The 26,603-nt window shown below is 38.9% G+C and overlaps 1 protein-coding gene and 1 long non-coding RNA gene across 2 annotated transcripts in view; both read right to left on the bottom strand.

Annotated features, from left to right (window-relative positions):
- Positions 1–26,603, bottom strand: part of LOC149943787 (uncharacterized) — a 413,771-nt gene that overhangs the window by 273,153 nt on the left and 114,015 nt on the right. The window lies entirely within an intron of this gene.
- LOC149943792 (uncharacterized) lies at positions 4,587–6,665 on the bottom strand. Its single transcript, XM_090176199.1, has one exon. It carries the CDS (start codon positions 6,663–6,665, stop codon positions 4,587–4,589), a length of 2,079 nt encoding a protein of 692 aa, XP_090032325.1.

Here is a 26,603-nt window from a genome sequence, read left to right as displayed (position 1 = left end):
CGGTTTGCGTCGCTTACGGTCATGACGATAAACAATATTTCTTATGCGACTATAATCGCGCGTTGCAACAATTTGAACACGCGGGTACGCTGGAGCGAATAGTCGTCGATGTTAAAGAACCAACGTATAAGTCTGAAAAAATACTAGTCCTAAATAACAAAATAATACCAAAAGGAGTATTATACCTGAGAATTTATTATAACGAATATAACAATGTCATAGGTTACGAAACCAAAACTACAACGGGTAAATATGATTTGCCGTACAAAAATAAACTTATAAATAGATCTTAAATCTGGACTGCGTTAATTTTTAGATTTCGTTTTAATTTTATTTATATTTTGAGTTTAGGTTTCAGTTTTGGTTTCATTTTTTTTAGTCTTATTTTTAGTTTCAGTTTTAGTTTTATTTCAAGTTTTGGTTTCAATTTTAGATTTCGTTTTAATTTTATTTATATTTTGAGTGTAGGTTTCAGTTTTGGTATCATTTTTTTAGTCTTATTTTCAGTTTTATTTCAAGTTTTGGTCTCATTTTCATCGTCAGTTCTGCTTTTGGGTTTAATTTTAGGCATAATACTTATTTATTACTTAATAACGATTTGACAATACCTATAAAATGTCTCTAATTCTTTTAATTTTAAATCTGATTCGATACTTGTCTTTTTGTAATATATCTCCCCCCCTATCTCTCACTTAAACCGTATTTATGTGTAATTGCAAAATTCGATATATCGTATATTTTTTTTATTAATCCACATTTGTTAAATTATAATTTGTGTCTTGCCAAATAAAGCCCCTCTCTCTCTCTCTCTCTCTCTCTCTCTCTCTCTCTCTCTCTCTCTCTCTCTCTCTCTCTCTCTCTCTCTCTCTCTCTCTCTCTCTCTCTCTCTCTCTCTCTCTCTCTCTCTCTCTCTCTCTCTCTCTCTCTCTCTCTCTCTCTCTCTCTCTCTCTCTCTCTCTCTCTCTCTCTCTCTCTCTCTCTCTCTCTCTCTCTCTCTCTCTCTCTCTCTCTCTCTCTCTCTCTCTCTCTCTCTCTCTCTCTCTCTCTCTCTCTCTCTCTCTCTCTCTCTCTCTCTCTCTCTCTCTCTCTCTCTCTCTCTCTCTCTCTCTCTCTCTCTCTCTCTCTCTCTCTCTCTCTCTCTCTCTCTCTCTCTCTCTCTCTCTCTCTCTCTCTCTCTCTCTCTCTCTCTCTCTCTCTCTCTCTCTCTCTCTCTCTCTCTCTCTCTCTCTCTCTCTCTCTCTCTCTCTCTCTCTCTCTCTCTCTCTCTCTCTCTCTCTCTCTCTCTCTCTCTCTCTCTCTCTCTCTCTCTCTCTCTCTCTCTCTCTCTCTCTCTCTCTCTCTCTCTCTCTCTCTCTCTCTCTCTCTCTCTCTCTCTCTCTCTCTCTCTCTCTCTCTCTCTCTCTCTCTCTCTCTCTCTCTCTCTCTCTCTCTCTCTCTCTCTCTCTCTCTCTCTCTCTCTCTCTCTCTCTCTCTCTCTCTCTCTCTCTCTCTCTCTCTCTCTCTCTCTCTCTCTCTCTCTCTCTCTCTCTCTCTCTCTCTCTCTCTCTCTCTCTCTCTCTCTCTCTCTCTCTCTCTCTCTCTCTCTCTCTCTCTCTCTCTCTCTCTCTCTCTCTCTCTCTCTCTCTCTCTCTCTCTCTCTCTCTCTCTCTCTCTCTCTCTCTCTCTCTCTCTCTCTCTCTCTCTCTCTCTCTCTCTCTCTCTCTCTCTCTCTCTCTCTCTCTCTCTCTCTCTCTCTCTCTCTCTCTCTCTCTCTCTCTCTCTCTCTCTCTCTCTCTCTCTCTCTCTCTCTCTCTCTCTCTCTCTCTCTCTCTCTCTCTCTCTCTCTCTCTCTCTCTCTCTCTCTCTCTCTCTCTCTCTCTCTCTCTCTCTCTCTCTCTCTCTCTCTCTCTCTCTCTCTCTCTCTCTCTCTCTCTCTCTCTCTCTCTCTCTCTCTCTCTCTCTCTCTCTCTCTCGCCTCATTCCTCCCTCTGCGTGCGTACAGAAACGTTTTTTTTTTGATTAATTTCTTTATTATAACGAATACGAGACCAAAATTAAAATACAACGGGTAAAAATGATTAACCATACAAAAAATTACTTCTTACTAAAATTGTAATAATAAAAATGCGCAATGTTCATTTAAATATCGTTCGGTTTTATTACTGCTTTTTTTTTACTCTCTTCATAATAGTAAATTGAGATTTAGACGTTTTATTTTTGATATTGCTAGAGCTGGTTATATCGTTAATATTTGTATATATTTTGCGTTTGTTTTGTAGTAACAAATTTGAATCAACCGTAGGTGTGTTTTCAGGTTCTGGCGTTTTCTCGTAATTAACATCATCCAACATAGCGTTTAGTTCGCCAACTAACCAAGAAAAAGTAATTATTTCGTTAGTAGCGTACATATTATAGACTCGCGAACAAAAACGACTCGTCTCCATAACAAGTCCAGGCGCCACTTCTTTGATAAAGTATTGTCGCTTGTTTTCCTGAAGTTTCGCGTTTACTTTCGCTTTACTCTCGATATACGTCGAGCTTGGTGTCGACATGGAATAGCTATTTCTCAGTCCCACCAACCCAACGAGTACCGTAACTTCTCGTTCTTGCGCCGGACTGTTTAAATCTAACACCATCATTTCTGGCGAGCATAAAATGAATTCGTGGACCCATACATTGCTGTCTATTTCATCGATACACGACAAAGCCAAAATCACGTTTTTATATTTAATTATTTTATTTATAGTAATGATATTTGGGTCCATTTCCGAAACGTCGGGCGGGTTTAAAATGACCTGTCTGCATTTTATAGCTTCGCGTATAATGTCGTCTCGAATAATTTGCTTGCTCGTCGCGTCTTCGCTCGTCATAAAATTAACAGCCTTACTCGCTAACGCGCGATAATCTTCAATTTTATAAAACACGTAATTTATCAATCGCGATTCTAATATATTCGCAGTTATTGGTATATTATTAACCATTTCGGGAAAGTTAATGATGCAGGAGATTAAATGCGAAATCATATTTGGAACTAAAACTCTGGTTATTTGGTTGGGCGTTTTAACTCTCGATACCGAAACGTACAGTCCCTGATACGTAGTCCGGTTTAATATCAAATCCAAATTGTCTGTAACGGTACACCCTTGGCATTTATGAATCGACATCAAATTTGCCGGATATATCGGATAGTTGTAGACGTTACCCAACCCGTTGTTGAGTAGAAAGTCTCGGTGTTGATCAAACATCACCGCGTGATTGCTGGTTTTATTCACTTTAAATTCTCCTCCAGAAGCGTTAGCCATCACAAGCGATCCGTCCTCGTTAATTTTAGCCAATAGAGCTTGCGAATATTCCGAATATTTGTATACAAAATACAATGATCCGACAACCAACGGGATGTAAGGTAGAAATTTATTGGGTTTTTTATTTTTCACGTATTCCAATACAGCGTTAGGCATAAACAATCCGTCAGGCATAAGCGCTCCACTTACGCGGCTCGCGTCTCTCGTTTTGGAACCATCGATATAATAAAACGACGTGGGATGATTACCGTTAATAACCAGCATGTGGGCGGTATCGGCGAGTTCTTGATGCGTAGCTGCTAAATGTATATCTGAAAATTTACTTTGCCGCATTAATTGCTTAGTAAATAACGCCGTCACTAGAGCGTATCCAAAATCGTCCATTTTCTTTTCAGATGAGAACCGCGAAATGTATTCGACCGTTCGATTGTATTCGATATCAGCGCAGCGCTCGTTAACGTCCAACGCAAATATACGATCCGTAAAGTGTTTGGCAATATCGAAAGACGAACATTTAATATGCGAGGAATTGTGAATGTTTTGCAGCTGGTTCTTGTCTCCGCAAATTATAGTTCCAATTTTATAATGCTTCATCAACATTAGAGTTAAAAATAGCAAGGGTTTTGGTACTACGGTATGTTCGTCCAATACGACGAGCGATTGACGAAAGTTTAACATTTTTGCGCGACGAAGCAAACCGACAATGCACGTTATAAACTCCACCGCGCTCAGTTTGCCACTTAGTTGCTGTTCCATAGATTTATATTCGAAGAATTGTAGATTCAGCAATTGCATTATAAACTTGGCCACGGTATATCTTACGGCGTTGTAGCGAAACGTGTACAGCAAATCGTGTTTATAGATTATAACGTTGACGGGATTTTGCCACGCGTGAGCGATACTCATCAATGTAAAAGTTTTTCCGGTCCCGGGGCCAGCTTGTATTAGAATCATGTCGGTTGGATTCTTAAACATGTAATCGTAAATGACTCGTTGTCCAAGATTCAAGTTATTCGGGTTATATATTTGACACTCTATCGCGTATTCTTCTTCGCTGAATTCTTTTTTATCTATATTGGTTCTCGATTGGCCCTTGTTAATCGGCCTCAAAGGGATAGATCTTAAAGGCGGCACGTTCGGCGTATCCATATTTACCGAGTGGTTCAACTTTATACTATAACGTACGTTTATATTTGATTGGCAAAAAAAAAAATACAAAACAACAATAAATACAAAATTGTTCGCGTATAGTAACCTTTTTTTCCCCCCAGCTACGATGCTCGTTGATATAAAGAAACGGTATACTTAATAGTTTGGTAGAAGGGCTCCTCTTATATTATACTTGTCAAACAAATCCACTAACAAGTCATTTTGTAGTTCGCAGCGCGCTATCGCGAGTACAATTACAGCCAACAGTAGAAATAAAACGCATAATATAGGCAATCCGATTATAAACAATACACCAGAAAATAACAAACTAGCGCCTGCGACGTAGTTTAAATATTTATTCACATCGACTCTTAGCATAAAGCGTTTGTTGTATTGTTCGTACGATTCGGGGTCGAACTTGACTCGCTCGGCCATAGCCTGTTTTTCCGCGGCATCCATTTCCGATTGGTTACCGTTCAGATTTATTTCATCGCCTTTATCGATACGAGATCCTTCGGAATTAATTACCAACGAGTCCAAATATATAATACGATCGATTAACGATTCAATTTGTACCTCCATCATTTCCTCTTCGCTCAAAATCAAAGCTACGAAATTGTCAAATCGGAAATCGGCGGTAGCTGTTTCTAAGGCTCGTCTAAAAGCCAGCTCTCCGTTTTGCATTACAATATCGGGCATTTCTGGTGGAAATAAGTTATTATAGCCGTATGGATCCCAGAAGGTAAACAAAAGACCCAACAACATCGTTCCGACTAAAATCCATCCAATAACGGATGCCGCGGCACTCAATATTTTTGTCAACATAACTGCCGCTTTAGCACCGACTCGCAAAGCCATAGACGTCACCATTTTAATACCTAAACTCTTTACGCTGCTCGCTAAAACTTTAGTACCTATCGATCCACCAATATGTAGAAGTTCTTTTCCGAGATACGACGTTAGTTTTTCTATAATTTTCTTACACAAAACCTTAAGTTGGTCTAAAGCGAGACTAGTAGCAAAATCAAATCCGACTTGCGCCCAAAACGTTGGATCTGTAGTTATCATTTCGAGCAACTGTAAAAACACTTCTTTCGCTTTTTTAGTCCACGACGTATCTTGTTCCCCCTCCTCATCGCCGCCAAAACGTTCCTCTTCAAAGCTCGAGTAACCGTCTCGTTTCGCGTCTAACGTTTTATTTGTAGAGTTTTCAGGTCGACCCATTTGCGCGAGCGTAAAACCAGACGCGTCTTCCGAGAGTATCTCAGCTCGCCGCCTGTAATTTACGAAATCAATTAAAGTTGGTTTGTCGCTAGATTTATGGCGTTCGCCGCCGCCGCTGGCACCACCGATATTTTTATAGTAAGCCGCTTTATTCGTTGGTGGTCTAGGCTTGGTATCAATTAGCTCGGGAACGACGAATGTCGGATTTATATTTTTTCGCCAACCATCTAACGTATATATTGCTGGTATTTCGGGTAAAATTGGTAAATTGCTCGGTAGATCGAATGGTTTGTTTCCATTTGAAAGTAGTCTTATACTCGACTTCGCGGTATTAATTAAAGACATTCCAATTACGGAATCTAAAACCAATTCCCATACCGTCATCGCGCACGATCCGTCTTTTTCCAAATGACGATCGTAGTAGTTACAATAGGCTTCGTTTGATTTATACGTAAACCCACAACCGTACGGGTTTTGACTTTTCGATCTACTAAACCCCGTAGGCATGTCGTTCAGTCGGGTTTCGTATTTCGTATCCGATCGGTAAAAGGTCTTTTCTAAATACGAAACCATGTTTGAATTGACAAGCCGACACGTATTATTATGCCAATTTAACATTGGCGTATCGGGCGCTCTAGATCCATCTTCGTCGTACGATATTTTTGCTGCTGTATTAAAACACGCCGGCTGGCATTGTATATCGTAGCTATCGTCGCCGACGTAATAGTAACTGGCTTTATTATTCGGAGTGCAGACGTCTTTTTCTTTGATGGGATTACACGATAAACGTCTGCATAAATCTTCCGTTATTTCGACATCTACGACTTTCGCCGCGTGTTGGACGGTGGAGGGTATATAATAATCGTCGTTAGTGGCATCGCGAACAGTCACGTTTAACCAAGAGGCTAAGTGCGGGGCCTTCTGATTTATCTTTCGAATTAAGCGAATTTTGTTATTGCTTTCCGCAAATTTTCCGGCCGCCCCGATATCGTCTTCCGTATAAGTAGACATGTCGTCGATACAAGAAATTATTAATATTTGCGACGACAGAATAGATACGACACTATTTACCGCTCCAACGTTCGCGTTGTCGGTAGACGGTACATCTTGCACCAAAAAATCTTCCATACTCGCAGCTTCCGGATATGAAGTGACCAAAGTAACACGCAATAATAATGTTAAAAATACGGACACGTATTTTCCGTCGATGCTTGGATATATGTCGTCCGGTTTTGTGGATCAAAATTGTATTGGTCCGCATTTTAATGATCGTTCGCCGTTAAACGTTTTAGAATGGAACGTGTTGTGGAAGCAGTTTAACGCCTATTTGTTGAAGTTTGGAAATGTAAGACCCCAAAACGCGGATTCGTCCGTAATTGAATTTTTAGATAATTTTAAAAATACCTTCCTTTGGCTGAAAAATACGTATTATTACAAAAACCTTCGTATCCTAATTAATGGTTTGGCATTTATCGATAGTGATATCAACAGATGCGACGAGTTAAGAAGCGCGCGAAAACGAGGCACCGACGAAGAACGATCGAAATGGTTGTATTACACTCCGCTTCAAAATTTAATGTACGAAACGTTATATCCAGGAGCCATTATCGACATGGCGTGGTTTAAATCCGATACTGATTCTGACGTAGTGGTGTTAGGGGTTTCGACATTCTTGTCAAATTTATTATCTAAAATCAGCAACGGAGGAATTGTTAGGCCGCTACTAGTTAAAACTAGACTGCCGACTGTCAAACGCGATTATACCTTGGCAAATATAACTACGCATATGTATCGATCTATCGGTCGCGCTGGATGTCGCGATATAGTCGATTCGGCGGAGAACTTTAATTTGAATCCGTACGCGCCTTCCTATTTAAATATCCATAATATAACGCGACCGGATTCTAAAAAGGATTATATTTTGGCGTCTGATATATCTAAGTTACTCGAAAATCCGAACGAAGAAAAAGAAGAAGAAGTAGTTCAAAATGCGTCCGCACCAACGTTCGAAATGGAAGATTGTAGCGATATTGACCTGTTTGAATGAAATGTTATTAGTATTCGCGTTTTATGTTTACTGATTGTAAATAGTATATTCTGATGTATAAAAGAACTATTATTTAAAACTTATTGTTTTTTTTGTTTGTATTGTTTCGGTTTTTTTTTATATGAACGACGGAATGGGCGAACCAATGGATCAAACTGTCACTTCAAATGATAGAACATTTACGTGTTCGTTGGGTTCGTGCGCCAATAATGGTACAAATCCGTTTTCAAACGAATCGAGCGGTCATATATCCATATCCGCTCGGTTTTTAGACGTAGATAGCATTAGAAATAATATTTACGAAGTAACAAGAGCTATAGGCGAAAGTATTAGCGAATACAAAGATTGGCTGAAAGCGAAAGAAAGCGAATTTGAAATTAAATTTACGCTTCACGAGGTGAAATCGAATGTCGCGACCTTCAATAAAGTAAACGCCGTTTTGGCTAAAATCAAGCAAGGCAAAGCGACTTTAAACTCTTGGTTTATAAATTTGCAAGAACAATCATCCGATCTATTAGATAATTTGGGTCGCTATTCGGAAGCGTCGACGAATATACGCAGTCTTAGCGGCGATACGACGTTGGGCGGTTTGCCCGAAAGCCCGGTGGCATTAGCTAAACAGCGTATTACTAAATCCAAGTCTATTCAAAAGCAATTAACTCTAGCTATGCACGCCGAAACCAAAATTAAAACCCAATTGGGCGCGATACAATCGCAAAGTGAATTATTTTATCGGGGACTTATAAAAGTGAAGAAAAAAACTTTAGATCTTAAAGAGTTGGGGCTCTTGATAGACGAGCTTTCTGAAAATGATTCGCCCTTAACTCGCGTACAAAAGAACCTAGCCAATATAATAACCTCGTCGAATATCGCGTTTAATTTAGCGACGGTCGATCCTCCAACGGTGACAATAAATAATCGCAATTTTAGCACTAGCTTACGAACAAATCCGCCGATAAGCGCGGCTAGTGTTTTGGAAAACTTACGACTGATTGAAGAAAATACGATATACACCCCGAACACTAAAGATAGAATTGAAGATTTCATAAAGATCGTAAATGATATTGGAATCGAAGAGGGCGCTCCGAAAGAACAAATCAACGCTTTGATTCAAAAAATCCGGACAAATACCCCAGCCAACGTCATTCGAGCGCTTAGAGCCGAGGTCAGAATCGAGGACGGGGTGTTTTTACGCCTTGAACGTTTGAAACAATTGATAAGGAATTTGGACCAGTCGGATAGCGTATATAAAGAACAACTAATAAGCATTTACAATGAAACTGAAAGTTTCGCTCTACAATTATTACCTACCCTTTAAGATTCAATTTTTTCTCACTTCTTCCAATTTTAACCGTACATATAGATTTTATATTATAGCGCGGCGTTTATTATAGAATGGGATTTAAAAAAAAATGTTTATTAAATTCGGAAATTCAAACGGCGACGTATTTAATCCTTCGTGGGAAGGGCCGTTGAATATTTCGAGACAGCTATTAGGCTCGTTTCTTACTTTCGACGATGGTATCGTGATCGTAGACAGGGCTCCGACGCAAAAAACTTCGCAAATTTCTATTCGAGATATAGTTACCGCGATTCGAAATGTCTGGCCTTTGTACGTTAATAACGACGAAATAAATATTTATCTTCCAAGAATGAACGGTAATTTATTTATCGAAACAGACATACAAAAGCAACTGCTCGATTTATCGGATCGCGTAAATATGATTCAGATCTAAGGATATAAACTATTTTTTTTCTCATTGCCTAAACGCGCTAGAAAGCGCGCGCGTGTTTGTGTGTGTGTGTGTCTGTGAGGAAGGGGGGGGGGGATATTACTTAATTTTATTTATCATTAAGAAGGGGCGTAATATAGTTATACAGAAATTGTATCCGTTCCTTTTAAGATTGAACCGTTGAATAAAATAATATTAGAGAACCAAAATTTTACGTAATAAATATGAGCTACAAACAATTAGTTCCACAAGTCAATGACAATGTCAAAGTTGAATCCGTTCCAAACTACAATAATAACGATGGAGGATTGTTAAAGGAAGAAATAAAAGAACGTCTCGATGACGAGGTGTTCGACAATGACGGATACGATTCCAGCGGTGATGGTTATAGCGACTATGACGATGATCAATCGGCAAAACACCATTTAAGCGATAACGAAAGCGAAGAAGTCTTAACCGATGTTTCGGGTGATGAGTGGATTTCTCTCGCTAATGATGAAGTAGATTTTAATACAGACTGCGAAATCGATAACGAATTTTCAGATAACAACGTTAATATAAATGGAAATCCAACGCCATCTCCCAAATCTAAAAAAAATATAAACACTTAATTGAAACGGGGGGGGGGGACAAATACACCTCCCCGGACCATAAATAATATTCAAAACCATTTAATATTAATTCTATCGTCTTTATTCTTTCATATCAAACAAATGCAATTGCGAGCGTAACAATTATCGCATAGTTGACCTATATCATTTTGATTTATTATAACGGTGCAATATTGCCGTTTAGTAGGTGTTGGGAATATTTTATTATATACAATTTTTTGTTCCAATCGCGTAGTATCATTTAAAGACGAACTTATATTTACAAATTCAGGCTGATCCAATTTCAAAATTTTACATTTCGGTTGGTTTTTTAACACGTCGGGTATACGATACTCCTCGCCATATATGCGTTTACGCGTAACGACTTTTTCGGTATAAAATTTGCATGGGTTATCGCGTGGCCGGACGCTTCCTTCCTCAAAATAAAAATTATCCACATTTTTCGAGCAAGTCGGCGCGGATGTTGGACTTGTTGGTGGTACGTCCGATGATGGCGAATGAATGGGACTGCTTCGCTGGTAATACGATGGCGAATGAGGCGGACTGATTGGTTCGTATCGAACTGGCGACGACTGTAAAAATGCTGAGCTACTTGTTTCGTCGTAATCCATGAGTTTTTTTTATTATTTGTAGGAAAATGGAATCCACGCACCTATATACGCTTCCAACTATCTTTGTCCGACGTGATTATAGTGGGGGTGGCGCGAGATGGTTTAACACGATACGGTGTATATACTATTTAGCTCCCGGTTCAAAAAAAAAAACAATGCTTCGAATTAAAAGAAAACCTTTAAGAAGAATAAAACGGAAAATTCAAAAAGAACCACTCGACCAAATTTCTTTAAATTTAGCGATCGCGACGACTAGTAACTACTTAACGAATCGAATGCCTACGGCGACGGAGATGTTAAACGATATTCGAACCCGAGCTTCGCAATTTGTTCACGCCTCTTCGACGACTTATAATACCGTCGTAACTTTGGATCCGTTATTACCGATGCTCGCGAAACCCGTCGATCCGAATAAAATAAACTACGCCGACTATGTGTACGAAGAAAAATACGACGGCGAACGACTACTGAGTGCCGTCTCCAACGCGGAACAACGCGCGTTTTATACGCGAACGTTAAACCGCGCGTCATTCGCGTACCCAATAATCCTAGCTGATGGATTTACTAATTGCGTGTTTGACGGCGAATTGATATATACCGACGAACGAAATCAAATCGTACCTATATGCGATACTGGTTTCCGAAAGGGACTGAACTCCGCGTACAAAGTGTTCGACGTTCAGTACGTGAACGGGATCCCCGTGCATTTTAAACCCTTACTGGAACGTAAAAACCTTCTCGTTAAATGTTTAGTCGAAACGGAACGTGTCCAAATATCAGCGTATACCAAATGCGTATCTCAAAGCCAAACTTTACGGGCATTTGATAAAGTTACGAACGCTGGTGGCGAAGGTCTTATCTTGAAAGAACAAAATGAACCTTATATACCAAACAAAAGATGTTGGATCAAACTAAAGTCTTTACACATTAACGAACGAAAAGAAGAGTTCGAGTTGTACGCTCGGCGTATTTTGCCGGATAAAAACAATATACCTAATATTTTAGAATGCGGATATTACGAGAACAACGAATTCCAACTCGTCTGTAAAGTTGCTAGCGGTATCGATTCGGAAAAAAGAAATCAGATAAAGATGCTTGTAAATCCTAACGATGGTTTCTTTTTAAAACCAACTATAGTAACGATTATTGCCGATAAATTAACGCGCAAAAAATCGCTTCGACATCCGTGTCTGAGCCGTATACGATTTGATTTGGATGACATTGATATCAAACTATTCGAGCGTTAGCTTTATCCACACACACATATATAGCGCCAACATTAGCGACACGTCCGGTTATTTCCAAAATAGTATCGTTTGTTAACACGTAGACGTACATTGTAACTGCTTTTCTTTCAAATTAACTTAAAATGGAATCGTCGACGAGTGAAAGTGTAATTGTTAGTGAAGGACCACCTCCGAGCTCTCCAATTATTGTATCCAACGTTTCTACCGTATCATCAGTGCCAGCCATCGTACCGTCGCCAAGTTATTTATCCGCTACCGAGTCGAAAAAGCGTAAAGCCGTGTCCGCGACTGTAAATTTATATCAATTTATCAAGATATTATGGCGCGCTTATAATGATATAAAAGTTATCAGTACGGCGAAGCAGCTAATAATTCCCAACTCGTTCGTATCTTATTTGGATGAAGCGACAACGCAACAACTACCAACTAAAATTGCAAAACCCCGGGATTTCGATACCGAACCCAACGGAGACGAAATTGGCGCTGAAGATGCAGCGACCATCGCGGCTAACGAGAACTATAAATTGCAATGTAAACGTTCGATATTTATGACAATCGTGGCGCGACTATTTGCCGATTTTGAAAAAGCAAATGTCAATTTACAATTTCAAAAGGAACATTTAAAATATTTCTTGGCTACGCATTCGAGATTTGTCACGCCGAATGATTTTATCGATACGAATAAATTGGTAAAGCATGAAAAAAAACCCAAAAGCGTCGGACAATTAAGTAATGGTGGAATCCTAGTCGAATATATCAAAACTTTGGATTTGTTCGCGAGCAATTTGAGTCGTAGCGATAAAGACGATGTTAAGGCTTTACGGTTTATCGTGGAAAACGGTATCGAGCTATCGCCCAAAATGTACAAGCTAATTGGTGAATTAAAATTTAAAGACGCCGAATACGAAGAAGACGAAATCGACACGAAACGAGAAGATTACGTAAGAATTCAAATTTCCAATTTCAAACGTTCGACGGTGTTAATAACCAACTGTCTAACTATGATCTTCGACGGATACCAATTTATTCTGCCACCTTTGAGCACCGAAAAGGACTTACAAAAAAACATGATACTGAAAGCGTCGTTAGGAAAAGAAGAATACCTTTTGTTGGATGTCTTAATGTCTACAAAAAATAAAGTATTAGATATTATCCAAACCAATATAAAAGATTGCGTTTTATCTTCAAACTACTTTGAACGTATAACGTTGATTAATAAACTATTCAATAACGTAAAAACGGTAACAGCTACGGCGGAACGTATCGAAACGAGTTACATCCAGAAGAAGAAAGACGGGTTTGGACCTTCGTATATCTACTACAAGCCAAATTTGACAGTCGCGGTAATTGGTACATTTGAAAAGCACGCGTGGTTGGCATTCAGATCGGACGACGGTTTAGTATGCAAGTTAAAATCAAATATATCTGGTCCAACGTCGGCTCTTATTGGAACAACAATGTACAAGTCAAACAAATCAACTAACGCCGTTAACCGTACCGATGGTTCATTAACTATCACACTAAATAACGCGGAAGTTGCAGTTACCGGTGTTGATGCCAACAACATCAATTTATTTGAACGCGTCATTCCCGTGGAGCTTAAAGACGGGTACAAGTTGGGAAATATCAGTCGTCATGAAGTAGCTCATATAAGCGAGTACAAGCCGCCAACCACGTCGAAGGAGAACGCCACGTTTCAATCGATGAAGCAACTATTCAATAATCCCAATAACATAGATCAAATCGTTGCCTTGTTAGCGCAATCTACAGCATTCAAAGATATTCAAGAAAAATTAAATAGCTTGAATCAAGAAATAACTGTAAATACCGGAGACTATGACGATTAAATATTAATTATTTTTTTTATTCTCTTCTAAACTTAAATACTATAGACTTGATAAATTATCTTTCCCTTCACCTCCAATACACGCGTTACTTACATATCAATATTCGCAATAAAAAATAAAAAAAAACGACCAACTAAATGGGTGTGTGTGTTTTTTTTTGTAACTCATATCTGGCTTAGTAAATTATTTATGTCGCTTTTTGTATCATTTTGTCGTGATTCCTCGTAAAGTTTCCTTAACGACGCGAATCCTTGCTCCGTAGCCGCGGATGTTAGGAATTTATTACCCAAAACGTAATAATCCGAGTCCGCGATCCTTTGTCTGGACCCTTCTAGTAAAGCTTCGTACGACTCGTAGGATATGTGTTTAATGAATTTGGAAACTTCGGGGGCTTTCGCTAGCTGACCGATTAAATATTTAGCTCTAGCTTTTGGAGTATCTAGTCTGCACATGGCGATTATATGATTATTGCCATCGTAATTTTTTATTAGATCAGAAAGTAATAGTTTGCTGGCGCGTTCTTTTCTCCAAGCTTGAATTACCCGACTTCTAACTACTAAATCCATAACGAAACTTAGCATATTCGCTTTGATATCGTTAGAGCACATATTTTCTATAGGTCTCGAATAATGCAAAAGACACGTGTAAAATACGCCTAAATTAGCGACTTTAATCGTTTTATCGTATACGTATCCCGGTTTAAATAGCAAAGTAGATTCGTAACGCGATAAACAATAGTAAATTCTATTTAGATCAGTGTCGTTCGTTTGCGATCGAGCCAACGTACCTTGTTCGTCAGGCAATTGGGAGTACAAACACGCGCCATTCCATCGCGTTGGTTCGGTAGAAGACAATAGTCCCGTCTCCGGATCGTTTATATAATTCCGAATGATATCGAAACTAATAGATTGCGTGGTTGAATCCACGTAATCGTCTTTTACGTCTAAATCTTTGCCCATTTTAGCGGCCAATTTAACGAACATTAATACATCTTCTAGGTGATTGTCAGCTGCAGCTGTAGATTCTATCATTATATTCGTTAATCGTTCGCACAAATTTACTTGTTCTTCGTGACTTCCGGACGATATTTGAAACGATACAGTCATCAATTCTTTTAATTTATCGTAAGGTATAACTCGTAAATTATTTAAACATTTATCCTCTTTATCATCGTCGCAATTGATATAAATTGTGGGGACGCTAATCAAAACTCCGTAATTACCAACGTCGCTGGGTTTAACCGGCTCCGAATCTAAAATGTCATCCATTCCTATCTTCGTGCGTGCGTGTGTGCCTGCGTGCGTCAATTATTTATTTATTTATTTATTTAAAAAAAACGCGTTTGAAGCGTTGAAATCGAATCAATCATCTATCTATATCCGAAAAATATATATATATATATAAACCACTGATATCAGTAAACATCACCCTCCTCCACCGCCCCCCCCCCATCCTATACATTCTAAGGGACTTGGATATTGGCGATACTACCAACAATCATAGTCATGTACTTATCGTAAGCCATTATTTGGTTTAAATTGGGAGAGAAGATCGTATGCATTCCCATTCGGCTAAAAAATGTTTTAACGACGTTCATTAGTCGCGTATCTTCCGTAGAAATGACGGACACTAAATCATTATCCGGCTGCTCTCGCGACGCTGATAGCAAGTAGCGACTGTAAACTCTCACAATTAGATTATTATCAAATAGAAAATATCCCTTTTTCAAATTCGTCCGTATAAAATTTCGAGGCATGATCAAAACCAACATAGATACGCTGGCGGGCAATATTAGACGATGTACGTTTCCGGTTAGTTCGTCGTACGCTATATTCGAGATCTGATGTCGTTTTTGAGCGTATCGATATTCAACAAACGACGAATCGGTATTCGGTTGCCCTCTAAACCAGTAGAAATTATTTTTCGGGGGGTCTTTAACGTTTCCGTATATCGTATTAGAGACGGTCAGAATTGGATAAGGGTCTTTGCCGTAAAACTCATCTATAGTTTTAATATAATCAGTCGTTAAAGGACGATCGGAAAATATATAAAGACGCCGCGGCACTCCTTTAGACACTATCGCTTCGTTAGCATCTGGCGAGACACCATCCGGAATACCAGTGACCGCTATAGTTATAAATTGATTCCCATCGAGCGTCAATTTCTTAATATCGCCGCGTACGTCGGTTTTATACGGTCTAGAGTGCGCGTATGGATATTTATTTGTAAAATTAGTATATAATTCGACATCCCGCCCATCAGTCAACGACATTATGAACGCCGAGTCTGGTAATGATAAATATATTTATTTCCAGTCCCACCAACCCCCACCCCCAACTTTATAAATATATCACTATTTTCTAAACAGTAAATAATATATAATAAAATTAATAATGGACCACCAATTAGACGTTCGAACTATCGTTGGTGAAGAAGAGAAAAAAGACCTTGACCTCCAAAAGCCAATTTATAGCGACGAAGTTCGACATTCGATTATACACTACGAACCGGAATGGCCAATATGCACTTATAACGAAAATTCCAGACGAACTATTGATAAAAAACCGACACCGACAGCTTCGGAAATCTTTTCCAAACTCGATGGGTGGTCAAAGTGTACGGAAATATGTATCGACGGTATGAGCGGTACTGGAAAAAGTACATTGGCCAACAGTATGAATCGTCAGTGTATTAAAATTAACGATTTATGTCCGCGAATCACTCGCGGCTCGGAATACAATTGCTGCCCGATTAAATCATTAGAGTACATGATGCTCCAACAATATACTCGGGCCGAAAATGTTTGTTGGGATCGATGTTCTTATTCGAATTTAATTTTCTACTACGTTCACTATTTAATGTTTGAATACCAAAGCGCGCCAATACCGAAAGATATTCAATTGGTTCTACCGATGCTAAACAATTTAGCCTTAGCTACGAACTTGGAAAAAACAATCGCGTTCCTGAAATCTATAAAAACGATACCAACTTTATTTCTCGTATGTAGTGACTTGAATTTTATAGCGCTGGCGTTAAACGATCGCGGCGGATTAAATGATCTTTACAACTCGAAAGAGTACAACTATCAAATGGCCCAACTTCACGCGTATACTTATTTTGCTGAAATATTAGATAACCCGTTGATTGATTTGCGCGATCTATTTGAGCGGAACTACAATCTAGGAGACATCCAACGCGAAATTAAATATAAAATCGATCAACCTAAGAAAATGGAACCAATCGTTTACAAACCACCCATTTTTGAGGCTAACGCGTTTAGTAGAGCATTAGAAGATATTGCCGATGATGTATTGATTTATAATCACAGTTTAAAATGATTGTCACGTTGTGTATAAGAAAACGAAACGCAATAAACTCGTTACATATCCCGAATCTAATTCTTTGTATTTTTGTATTTTTTTTTATTTTCGCTATAGATTTAATTTCGTTTTTGCTGTCTTTCCGTACTAACGATATTTCGTCGATTTACTCGTTTCTATATAACGTAAAAGCCGGAGCCCATTGCGAATTGGACGAAAGCGAAGACGCCATCGACGAACTAGATCCAATTTTGAATACCCAATCGAGTTTGAACGGATATAGCGTTGGTACACGATTGTATCGTTGGAGCAAAATCGACATTCCTATGAACGTTTCTGATTTTGGTATAACAATTATAATGATGATGTTTGCCAAATATTACGCGCGAGGGCAATATCATTTATTCGTAAACAACTTTCGAACCATTAAAGAATTGGAATTAATCGAGCAATTTATAAACGAATACAACAAATCGAGGGTTAAACTCCCAATCAACTTGGCGACTCACGAAAAATACAGTATTAAAAAGAATAAACATTTATTTCAAAACCGTGGACACCTAACGGTAGAGTCGTTTAAACTCGTCACTGCGATTATGAAATTACCAACTATCACGCCGGAACAGTTTATAGAGCTTATATCGCGATACCACATAAGCATTATCGAGTCATTTTATATTTTGACCAGCATAACTAAAGACTGCAAAGTTATATTAGAATGCCGGGAACTTGGCGACAGAAAATTAAATTACAAATTTAACAAACCCATTAAAGCTGCAACTTATACTGGGGATTATTGGTTTATAGTCCCACCAAAATCAACTTGGTTCGCGTTTCATCAAAACAAGTATGTATACATATATATATATATATATATATATATATATATATATATATATATATATATATATATATATATATTCGTCGTATAATACTAATCTCCGCCTTTTTTTGGGGGTGGGTGGGCTCTCTTCAGATGGACGTATTCGACGTACGTGAGTCGAGATTGCGACAAACTGATGGAGTCATTTAGAAATATGGACGGTATTATCGTCGGATTTATATACAACAACACCGTGTATCCTATAATTTTCGAAACTCCGACGCTGGTAGGTCGATGGGCCGATACCGTTAAATTTATATTAAACTCCAATTTAAATTGCGCGTTCAACGGTGACCAACCACACGTAACTAGATCGAAAAACATTTTTTTTGTAAAACATTCGATAACTTCCTTGTTTAAGTTGATTGCGTAGTAAATTAAAATAGAATAAAACTCTTTATAATCGGTTTTTCATTCGTAATATAGCCGTATTAAAATATATCTCCGCGTTGAGCCCGATCCCTCCACCCCCACTCCCCCTTACATAGCTACGCGGGTATACTAAATATATTCGGCAATACCCATACAAGTATTACGCCATCAGTTTTATAATGCCCATATATTGGTTGATTTAGTGGATTTAGTGATATATTAACATCATAAAAGAAATCTAGTAATTATCCGGATCAATCTCGCTGAATAATAAAATGAAATATTGTATTTACTAATTCACCATGGTAATAAAATAAATTGAAATATTGTTCTGAGATATATAGCGCCCGTTGTTGTTTGTGGGGGGGGGGGGCATTGGTTTCACCCCCTATTTTTTCTGATTAGCAGTACGGAATAAAAAAGAGCGCCTTATACGTCGGAAATTAGGGTACTTATAAATAAAATAAAAATTTACAGTAAAGACAATGCTCCGTATACATCGTTAGTCGTAGGTACTATAAATCGCGTATATTCGGGCGTCCAGTTACAAAGCGAATCGTCAACTAATACCGATTTGGTAAACTTGCAGTTTGTAAAATAGTTATATAAGTATAATAAATTTTTATTCGCTTTCGGGTCTGTACTATTATTACTTAACACCAAATCGAATAAACTTTTCTTTTCGTGGGACTCGTAATCTTCGATAAACTTAAATACGTGTTCGTCTACGTGAAGCGAAGAACCGTGAGACCATAATACTACCAAATCGTAGGCGCGTCGAGCGCAACGTAACATCACGTCGGCATTTTTCAATTTGCGACCATCGTCGTCTATAAGTGTCCGATCTAAATCGAAAACGATGATAGAGCGATATTTATCTATAGACGATGCCCAGCTGATAGCCCTACGAACGGCGTTATACAAATCGTATTCATCAACGCGATCGAGATACGTGGAACAAACGGTTAATGGATCGTCTTTAGTCCATATAACGTACCGAGGTCCGTTCTGCTCGATAGTATATATTGGCGTAGTTGCTTCGAACCAATAACTCGTTAGGTGAGGCTTCATTCCGCTTCCGATAGCCAAATTTTTGCAATAAAATGGCTCCAATACGGCGCGCATGGACTCGTGTCGATTTTCAAGAACCACATCGACTTGAAAATCAGGATCTAATGTTAATTTCTCCAACTCAATCACGTTATAATACAATCGTACGCTAAATTGCGTTACGATTTTGTAATATTTGGGATGGACAATTAAGTCTGGCAATTCAACGGAACCGTGGAAGTTCATACTTAAAGTTATTTTATAATAATAATAATGAAATCCAAAAGACGAATACACTTAAAGTTACATTTTATTTATGTTCAAAACTATACCACCATTAAATACTACATTGACAAAATGTTGTATAATATATAAATTGTAAATAAATTTTTTTTTTAAATGTCGGTTATTAAATGAGAATTAGAAAAATAAGTCACACTCACAATTTCGAAACCAAATACTAACAAAAACTAAAAAAATAATTGTGTTTTTTTTGGGGGGAGGGGGGGGGGGAGACGCTACTGTTTCGAAACTACTAGTACTATTGCTACTACTATTACTACTACTACTACTACTACTACTACTTCTACTACTCCTCGGAATAGCGGGGCCATATACATCCGAGTATTAAAAAAGCATATCGTGATTAGCTTCCGTTTCCAATGCATCGGTGGCGTTATGACAATATTCGGTTATAGTTAATCGATCAAAAGATTCGGAACAATAAACAGATTTATCATCTATGAAATTTATATACGACGCGAGACCGATAAACTTAACAAATTGGCGCATTTTTAATTCAACCGTGGTGGTGGCGGCCAAGCTTCCATCGCGAACCCGAGGGACGTGGACGATCGTAGCGGCGATTTGTTTTTGTTTATTATTTAGCGCCGATAACTTTTCAAAGTCGCAATCGTTGTAAATAGGATTAATGTGTCGATTTCGCGACTCGTACTGATGCTTGTAGTAGTTATACAAAACGTAAAAGCCTTCGGTGAACGATTGCCCGTCGATGGTTGGGTCTTCGCACTCGATATTACATTCGACGTAATTGCTATTTGAGTCAATTTTCTTTCTAAACGCGACTCTAAATTCGTAATTCAGACCGTCAATCCTCAAAAGTACGCTCCAATAAATAATTTTTTTGGTATTTCCGCTTTTAATATCCGACAGCGGTATCATTTTATCCAAGGGCACTTCGATAGACCCAGTTAATGCGAATTCCGCGCCGCGACAATTAAATTTTGATCTAAAAATTCGCAATTTTGACGTTATTCTCTGATTTGGCCGACCCAAAAAGTCTACTCTGGTTATAACGTTGACCGATTCGTGACGCGCTCCTTCAAAATATTTTGTAGAAAATTTATCTTCGTTAAAGAAAACGTCAATTTCCGAACTCCAATATTGTCTTCGATTCACGTACACGCCATTTATGATCCGATTGGCGTGGCGGATGGTAGACTGCTTGGCGATAATCGGTTCCTTAAACATGGCGTTGCCAGAATATTCGACTTCGTTCATATTTCCGAAAACTTTCATGTGAGGCGCCGTTTCAAATAGAGAATCCACCGTCGGCACGATAAAGCATTCATCGCGTTTGCTAGCTTTGACGTACACGTTGGGTCGCTGATGTATAGATTTTTCCGCCCATATTTCAACGTTTTCGCCCATAGATTTCGCCGGTCTCGTACCATTTGACCGTGCGGGTTCTGGGGCGCTGATAGTAGCTTGAAAACCTCTCATATACTCCAACGTGTATATTTTACCAACTGGTTCCATAGTACTTGTTTCGAATTATAAATCGGAGGGAGGGGGGGGGGGGGGCAGCTAGGGTTTTGGAAAAGCAGCTGATTTAATAAAACGAGTAGATCGTATAGAGTAGGGCGATATTGGTTCCGTAGTTACTCGGCGTAGTTATTGGCGCGATATGCCGTTGACGTGCCCGTTATATAGTATAGTATAGTATAGTATATAGTGAACCGCAATTACGATGGATTTAGGTTTTATAACTTTGTCCGTTATTTTAATATTACTATTATTGATAATTTGGACCATAAATAGAATTAAACGTACGAGCGATTTAGATTCTATATTCTCGGATTTACTAAAAACAAATCCGAATACTAAAGCGTTTTGCCTCGGACGCGATAATAAAAATTCCAATAAATTTAGAAACGTATATCTAAACGAGGAAGGTAAGGCGTATATCAAGTCGGAAACGTTTCCAATCGGGATCGATGGAAATTATAAAACTCAAGAAGAACACGGAACAATTATTGACCTAAGTGATGGTTTTAAAATAACGGGCCTAGATTTAGTGACATTTAACTGCCCAGCCGGTTTCGAAGGTCCAACGTGCGGATTAATACCTTTATGCGGTAAAAATGACGATCATAAATTAAAGGCGTTAACGCATACCCAATTTAACGCGCTCAACCTATTCAGAAATACTCCCTCGAATTCCACGGGATCGACTTCTTACGCCGGGGCGTTAGAGGAACCTACCCATCCGCGTATACGCGTACGTTGCTTAACGAGAGGCGAATACGAACTACAAACATGTCCGGACCACAAGCTGTTAGATAAGAATCTAACTTGCCAACCGTACGATATTTGCGAAGATAAATTGAGCGGATACAAACATAATTACCAAATTGACGATACGGTATTACGAGAAAACGAATTTTACATATGCGATAACAACAAAAGCGAAAAATCTACTTGCGCTAATAATACGGTTTTCAGTCAAGCAAGTAGCGGATGTATAACCAAATCGCCCTGTTTTAACAAACGCTCCGCGCAGTTAACCGTTGATAGTCATAATTATATTCAGTGCGCCAACGATGTTGGTACGCGAATTCATTGCGACGAAGGTATCGTGGAAAAAGATGGCGTATTATCGTGTAAAATTACAACGTGCAAACCTAGGACATTGTCTTTCGATAATGGGACGCTTAAGTATCAATACGGCGTTATAACGTGCGTCGATGATCAACCACGGCGAAAAGTGTGCGATAATAATTCGCGATCAAACACCCCAAAGACGTATAAATATAAATGGGCTGAAGAATTCCACTACACTATAAGCGACTGGCCGAAAGAAATTATGGTTAATAATAATTGCGTTCCCCCCACGGACGATATCATTAAAAACCCAATAATCCAATTAAAGTGGTCTGACGCAATGTCTGACGCGTATCCGTTTAATCTAAAAACCCGACAGTACGTATGCGACGCTTTTACCAAATACCGCTGGGACTATATCAAAGGCGTCACTGTCCCGGAGAATCTCGACTTGTTTATCGACTCGGGAGCGCCTTGCCAAACAAAAGGGTATACTGTCGACGAATTAAAATGGAGTCATTTTCGAATAAGAAAATTCCCCGATAATCCAAATTTAGCGCCAATCGTAATAGGCACCCCCGTCGATTCTTCCATCGATAACGCGAATATGTGGCCCGCGTACGACGAAGCTACGAAAACGTATTCAAATCAAAAATACGAATATCTATATAGCGAACGTAAAATGTTGTTAATAACTTTAATAGACAATACTCCGCCTTTGGGTTTCAACGCGAGAACAAACTCGGGCCCCTTAGAACTATTCGGATACCGAGAAATACCGTACACGTTTTCCAATGATTATATGTGGTACGTTATATGTTCCGGCCAATTTCAACCGATAGAGTATTCCAGTAACTCTACATTCGAATTGCGCGTTTATGATTGTCCAAAAATATTAAAAACGGACGAAGATTCCATAACCTTCGTACTGTGGAATAATATTGAAAAGGGTGACGAAATTAAACTTACAAATACCTTGTCCTTGACGCGTGAAGGTGTTCAATTTGAAAATGAGTTTCAATCCGCTGGCTACGTACCAATAATTATAAAAAATGACGGTACGTCGGCATTTTTTAGGTATGGAAATATTAAAGTATCGATTACCGACTCTTTAACATTTAATATGCCATAGTTGTAAAGGAAAAAGAAAATCCCAATTAGTGGGGGGGGGGGAGAGCCACAAAAGCAGGGTCTCTTGTCCCGTATCTATATAAAAAAACCAGGGACGGGTAAATTGGCGCCCATCAGCAAGGCAGATTAGGCAAAATGCTTAGAGCCTACGAAAATTTTAGTAGACATTAGGGCTTACGATTCCATATAATGATAGGGCCAACGAAAGTCCGAAAAGTCGAGTAGACATTAGGGCTTACGATTCCATATAATAATAGGGCCAACGAAAGTCCGAAAAGTCGGTAAATGAGAGATTTTTGCCCAAGGCCTACGTAAAGGTTAAAACGGCCCCATACCCATCCCGGAGGGGGGGGGGGGGTTTAGTTTGTGACTCTGACAAAGAGGAGTAGAAACAATTTAAAAAAAGCAATAAAGGATATTTCAACCAGACAATTTTCCGATAAACCGAATCTAGCGCCAATCCTTATAGGTATACTCCCGTTGTTGAGTCTAACAACGGTAATATATGTATGTGGCCTACCTATGATGAACGAATCTCGTTTCTCACCAATAACTGAGAACGCTATCAGATCACTCGCGAACGCATTCGTTTGAATATCTCGTCACGCGCATTTCTCGATGAGAACGTTCGTCTTCTCACTGTTGTTGTTTTTGGCTAAGTGCCAGGTTCATTCAAGAGAGAGAGAGATATATATATATATATACATATATATATATATATATTTATCGCGATCCTTTTGTTTAATATTAGAAAAATAAAACTTTCATTGAGACCCCGTTTTTAGCCGGAGTATGTGTTTGGATTTTTCACCCCCCCCCCCTATCCAATGATTCCTACGGGGGGGGGGGGGGAAGACGACGAACCTCGCTTCTTATTAATAAATGAGAAAAGAAGTCCAATTCGCATTTAGACCCCGTTTTTAGCGCAAGTTGGTATTTGGATTTTGCCCCCCCCCGTTCTCCATAGGTTTCTACGGGGGAAGGCACTAATCTCGTTTCTCACTAAAAAGTCAGAACGCTATCAGATCACTCGCGAACGCATTCGATTGAATATTTCCTCGCGCACATTTCTCTACGAGGACGTTCTCCTTCTCATGTATATTTACATGTATAAATATATATATATATATATATATATATATATATATATAAAATAATATACATGTACATATACATAAGAAGTAGAACGTCCTCGTAGAGAAATGAGCGCGCCGAGATATTCAACCTAAATGCGTTCGCGAGTGATCTGAAAGCGTTCTCACTTCTTCCTTCGAAGCAAGGTTCGTTCCTTCCCCCGTAGGAAACCTATGGAGAGTGGGGGGATGAAATCCAACCACATACTCGGGCTGAAAACTGGGTCGAATTGCGAGTTTAACTTTTCTGATATTAAACGAAAGGAAATTCGAACTCTCATTTAGACCTTGTTTTTAGCACGAGTATATGTTTGGATTCTTCCCCCCCCCCCCCGATATCCATAGGTTCCTACGCCCCGTAAGAACCTATGGATATCGGGGGGGGGGGGGAACGAATCTCGTTTTTTACTAATAAATGAGAAAAGAAGTGCAACTCGCATTTAGACCCCGTTTTTAGCGCGAGTTGGTATTTGGATTTCGACCCCCTTTTCTCCATAGGTTTCTACGGGGGAAGGAACGAATCTCGATTCTGACTCAAAAGTGAGAACGCTATCAGATCACTCGCGAACGCATTCGATTGATTATCTCCGCGCGCACATTTCTCTACGAGGACGTTCTCCTTCTTATATATATGTACATATATATTATTTTATATATATATATGTATATATATATATATATATATATATATATATATATATATATATATATGTTCATATACATGAGAAGGAGAACGTCCTCGTAGAGAAATGAGCGCACGGAGATATTCAACCTAAATACGTTCTCACTGTTGTTGTTTTTGGCTAAGTGCCAGGTTCATTCAAGAGAGAAAGAGAGAAAGAGAGAGAGAGAGAGAGAGAGATATATATATATATATATATATATATATATATATATATATATATAATGTATATTTATCTCTATCCTTTTGTTTAATATTAGAAAAATCAAACTTTCATTTAGACCCCGTTTTTAGCCGGAGTATGTGTTTGGATTTTTCACCCCCCCCCTATCCAATGATTCCTACGGGGGGGGGGGGAAGACGACGAACCTCGCTTCTTATTAATAAATGAGAAAAGAAGTCCAATTCGCATTTAGACCCCGTTTTTAGCGCAAGTTGGTATTTGGATTTTGCCCCCCCCCCCGTTCTCCATAGGTTTCTACGGGGGAAGGCACTAATCTCGTTTCTCACTAAAAAGTCAGAACGCTATCAGATCACTCGCGAACGCATTCGATTGAATATTTCCTCGCGCACATTTCTCTACGAGGACGTTCTCCTTCTCATGTATATTTACATGTATAAATATATATATATATATATATATATATATATATATATATATATATATATATATATAAAATAATATACATGTACATATACATAAGAAGTAGAACGTCCTCGTAGAGAAATGAGCGCGCCGAGATATTCAACCTAAATGCGTTCGCGAGTGATCTGAAAGCGTTCTCACTTCTTCCTTCGAAGCAAGGTTCGTTCCTTCCCCCGTAGGAAACCTATGGAGAGTGGGGGGATGAAATCCAACCACATACTCGGGCTGAAAACTGGGTCGAATTGCGAGTTTAACTTTTCTGATATTAAACGAAAGGAAATTCGAACTCTCATTTAGACCTTGTTTTTAGCACGAGTATATGTTTGGATTCTCCCCCCCCCCCCCCGATATCCATAGGTTCCTACGCCCCGTAAGAACCTATGGATATCGGGGGGGGGGGGGACGAATCTCGTTTTTTACTAATAAATGAGAAAAGAAGTGCAACTCGCATTTAGACCCCGTTTTTAGCGCGAGTTGGTATTTGGATTTCGACCCCCTTTTCTCCATAGGTTTCTACGGGGGAAGGAACGAATCTCGATTCTGACTCAAAAGTGAGAACGCTATCAGATCACTCGCGAACGCATTCGATTGATTATCTCCGCGCGCACATTTCTCTACGAGGACGTTCTCCTTCTTATATATATGTACATATATATTATTTTATATATATATATGTATATATATATATATATATATATATATATATATATATATATATATATATATATATATATATATATGTTCATATACATGAGAAGGAGAACGTCCTCGTAGAGAAATGAGCGCACGGAG

The sequence above is a fragment of the Leiobunum rupestre genome, chromosome 5 (genome assembly GCF_980474605.1).
Source record: "Leiobunum rupestre chromosome 5, qqLeiRupe1.1.hap1, whole genome shotgun sequence".
Classification (NCBI taxonomy): Eukaryota; Metazoa; Arthropoda; class Arachnida; order Opiliones; family Sclerosomatidae; genus Leiobunum; species Leiobunum rupestre.
The sequence above is the reverse complement of the archived record's forward strand: the minus strand, read 5'-3'. Positions and strand labels throughout refer to the sequence as shown.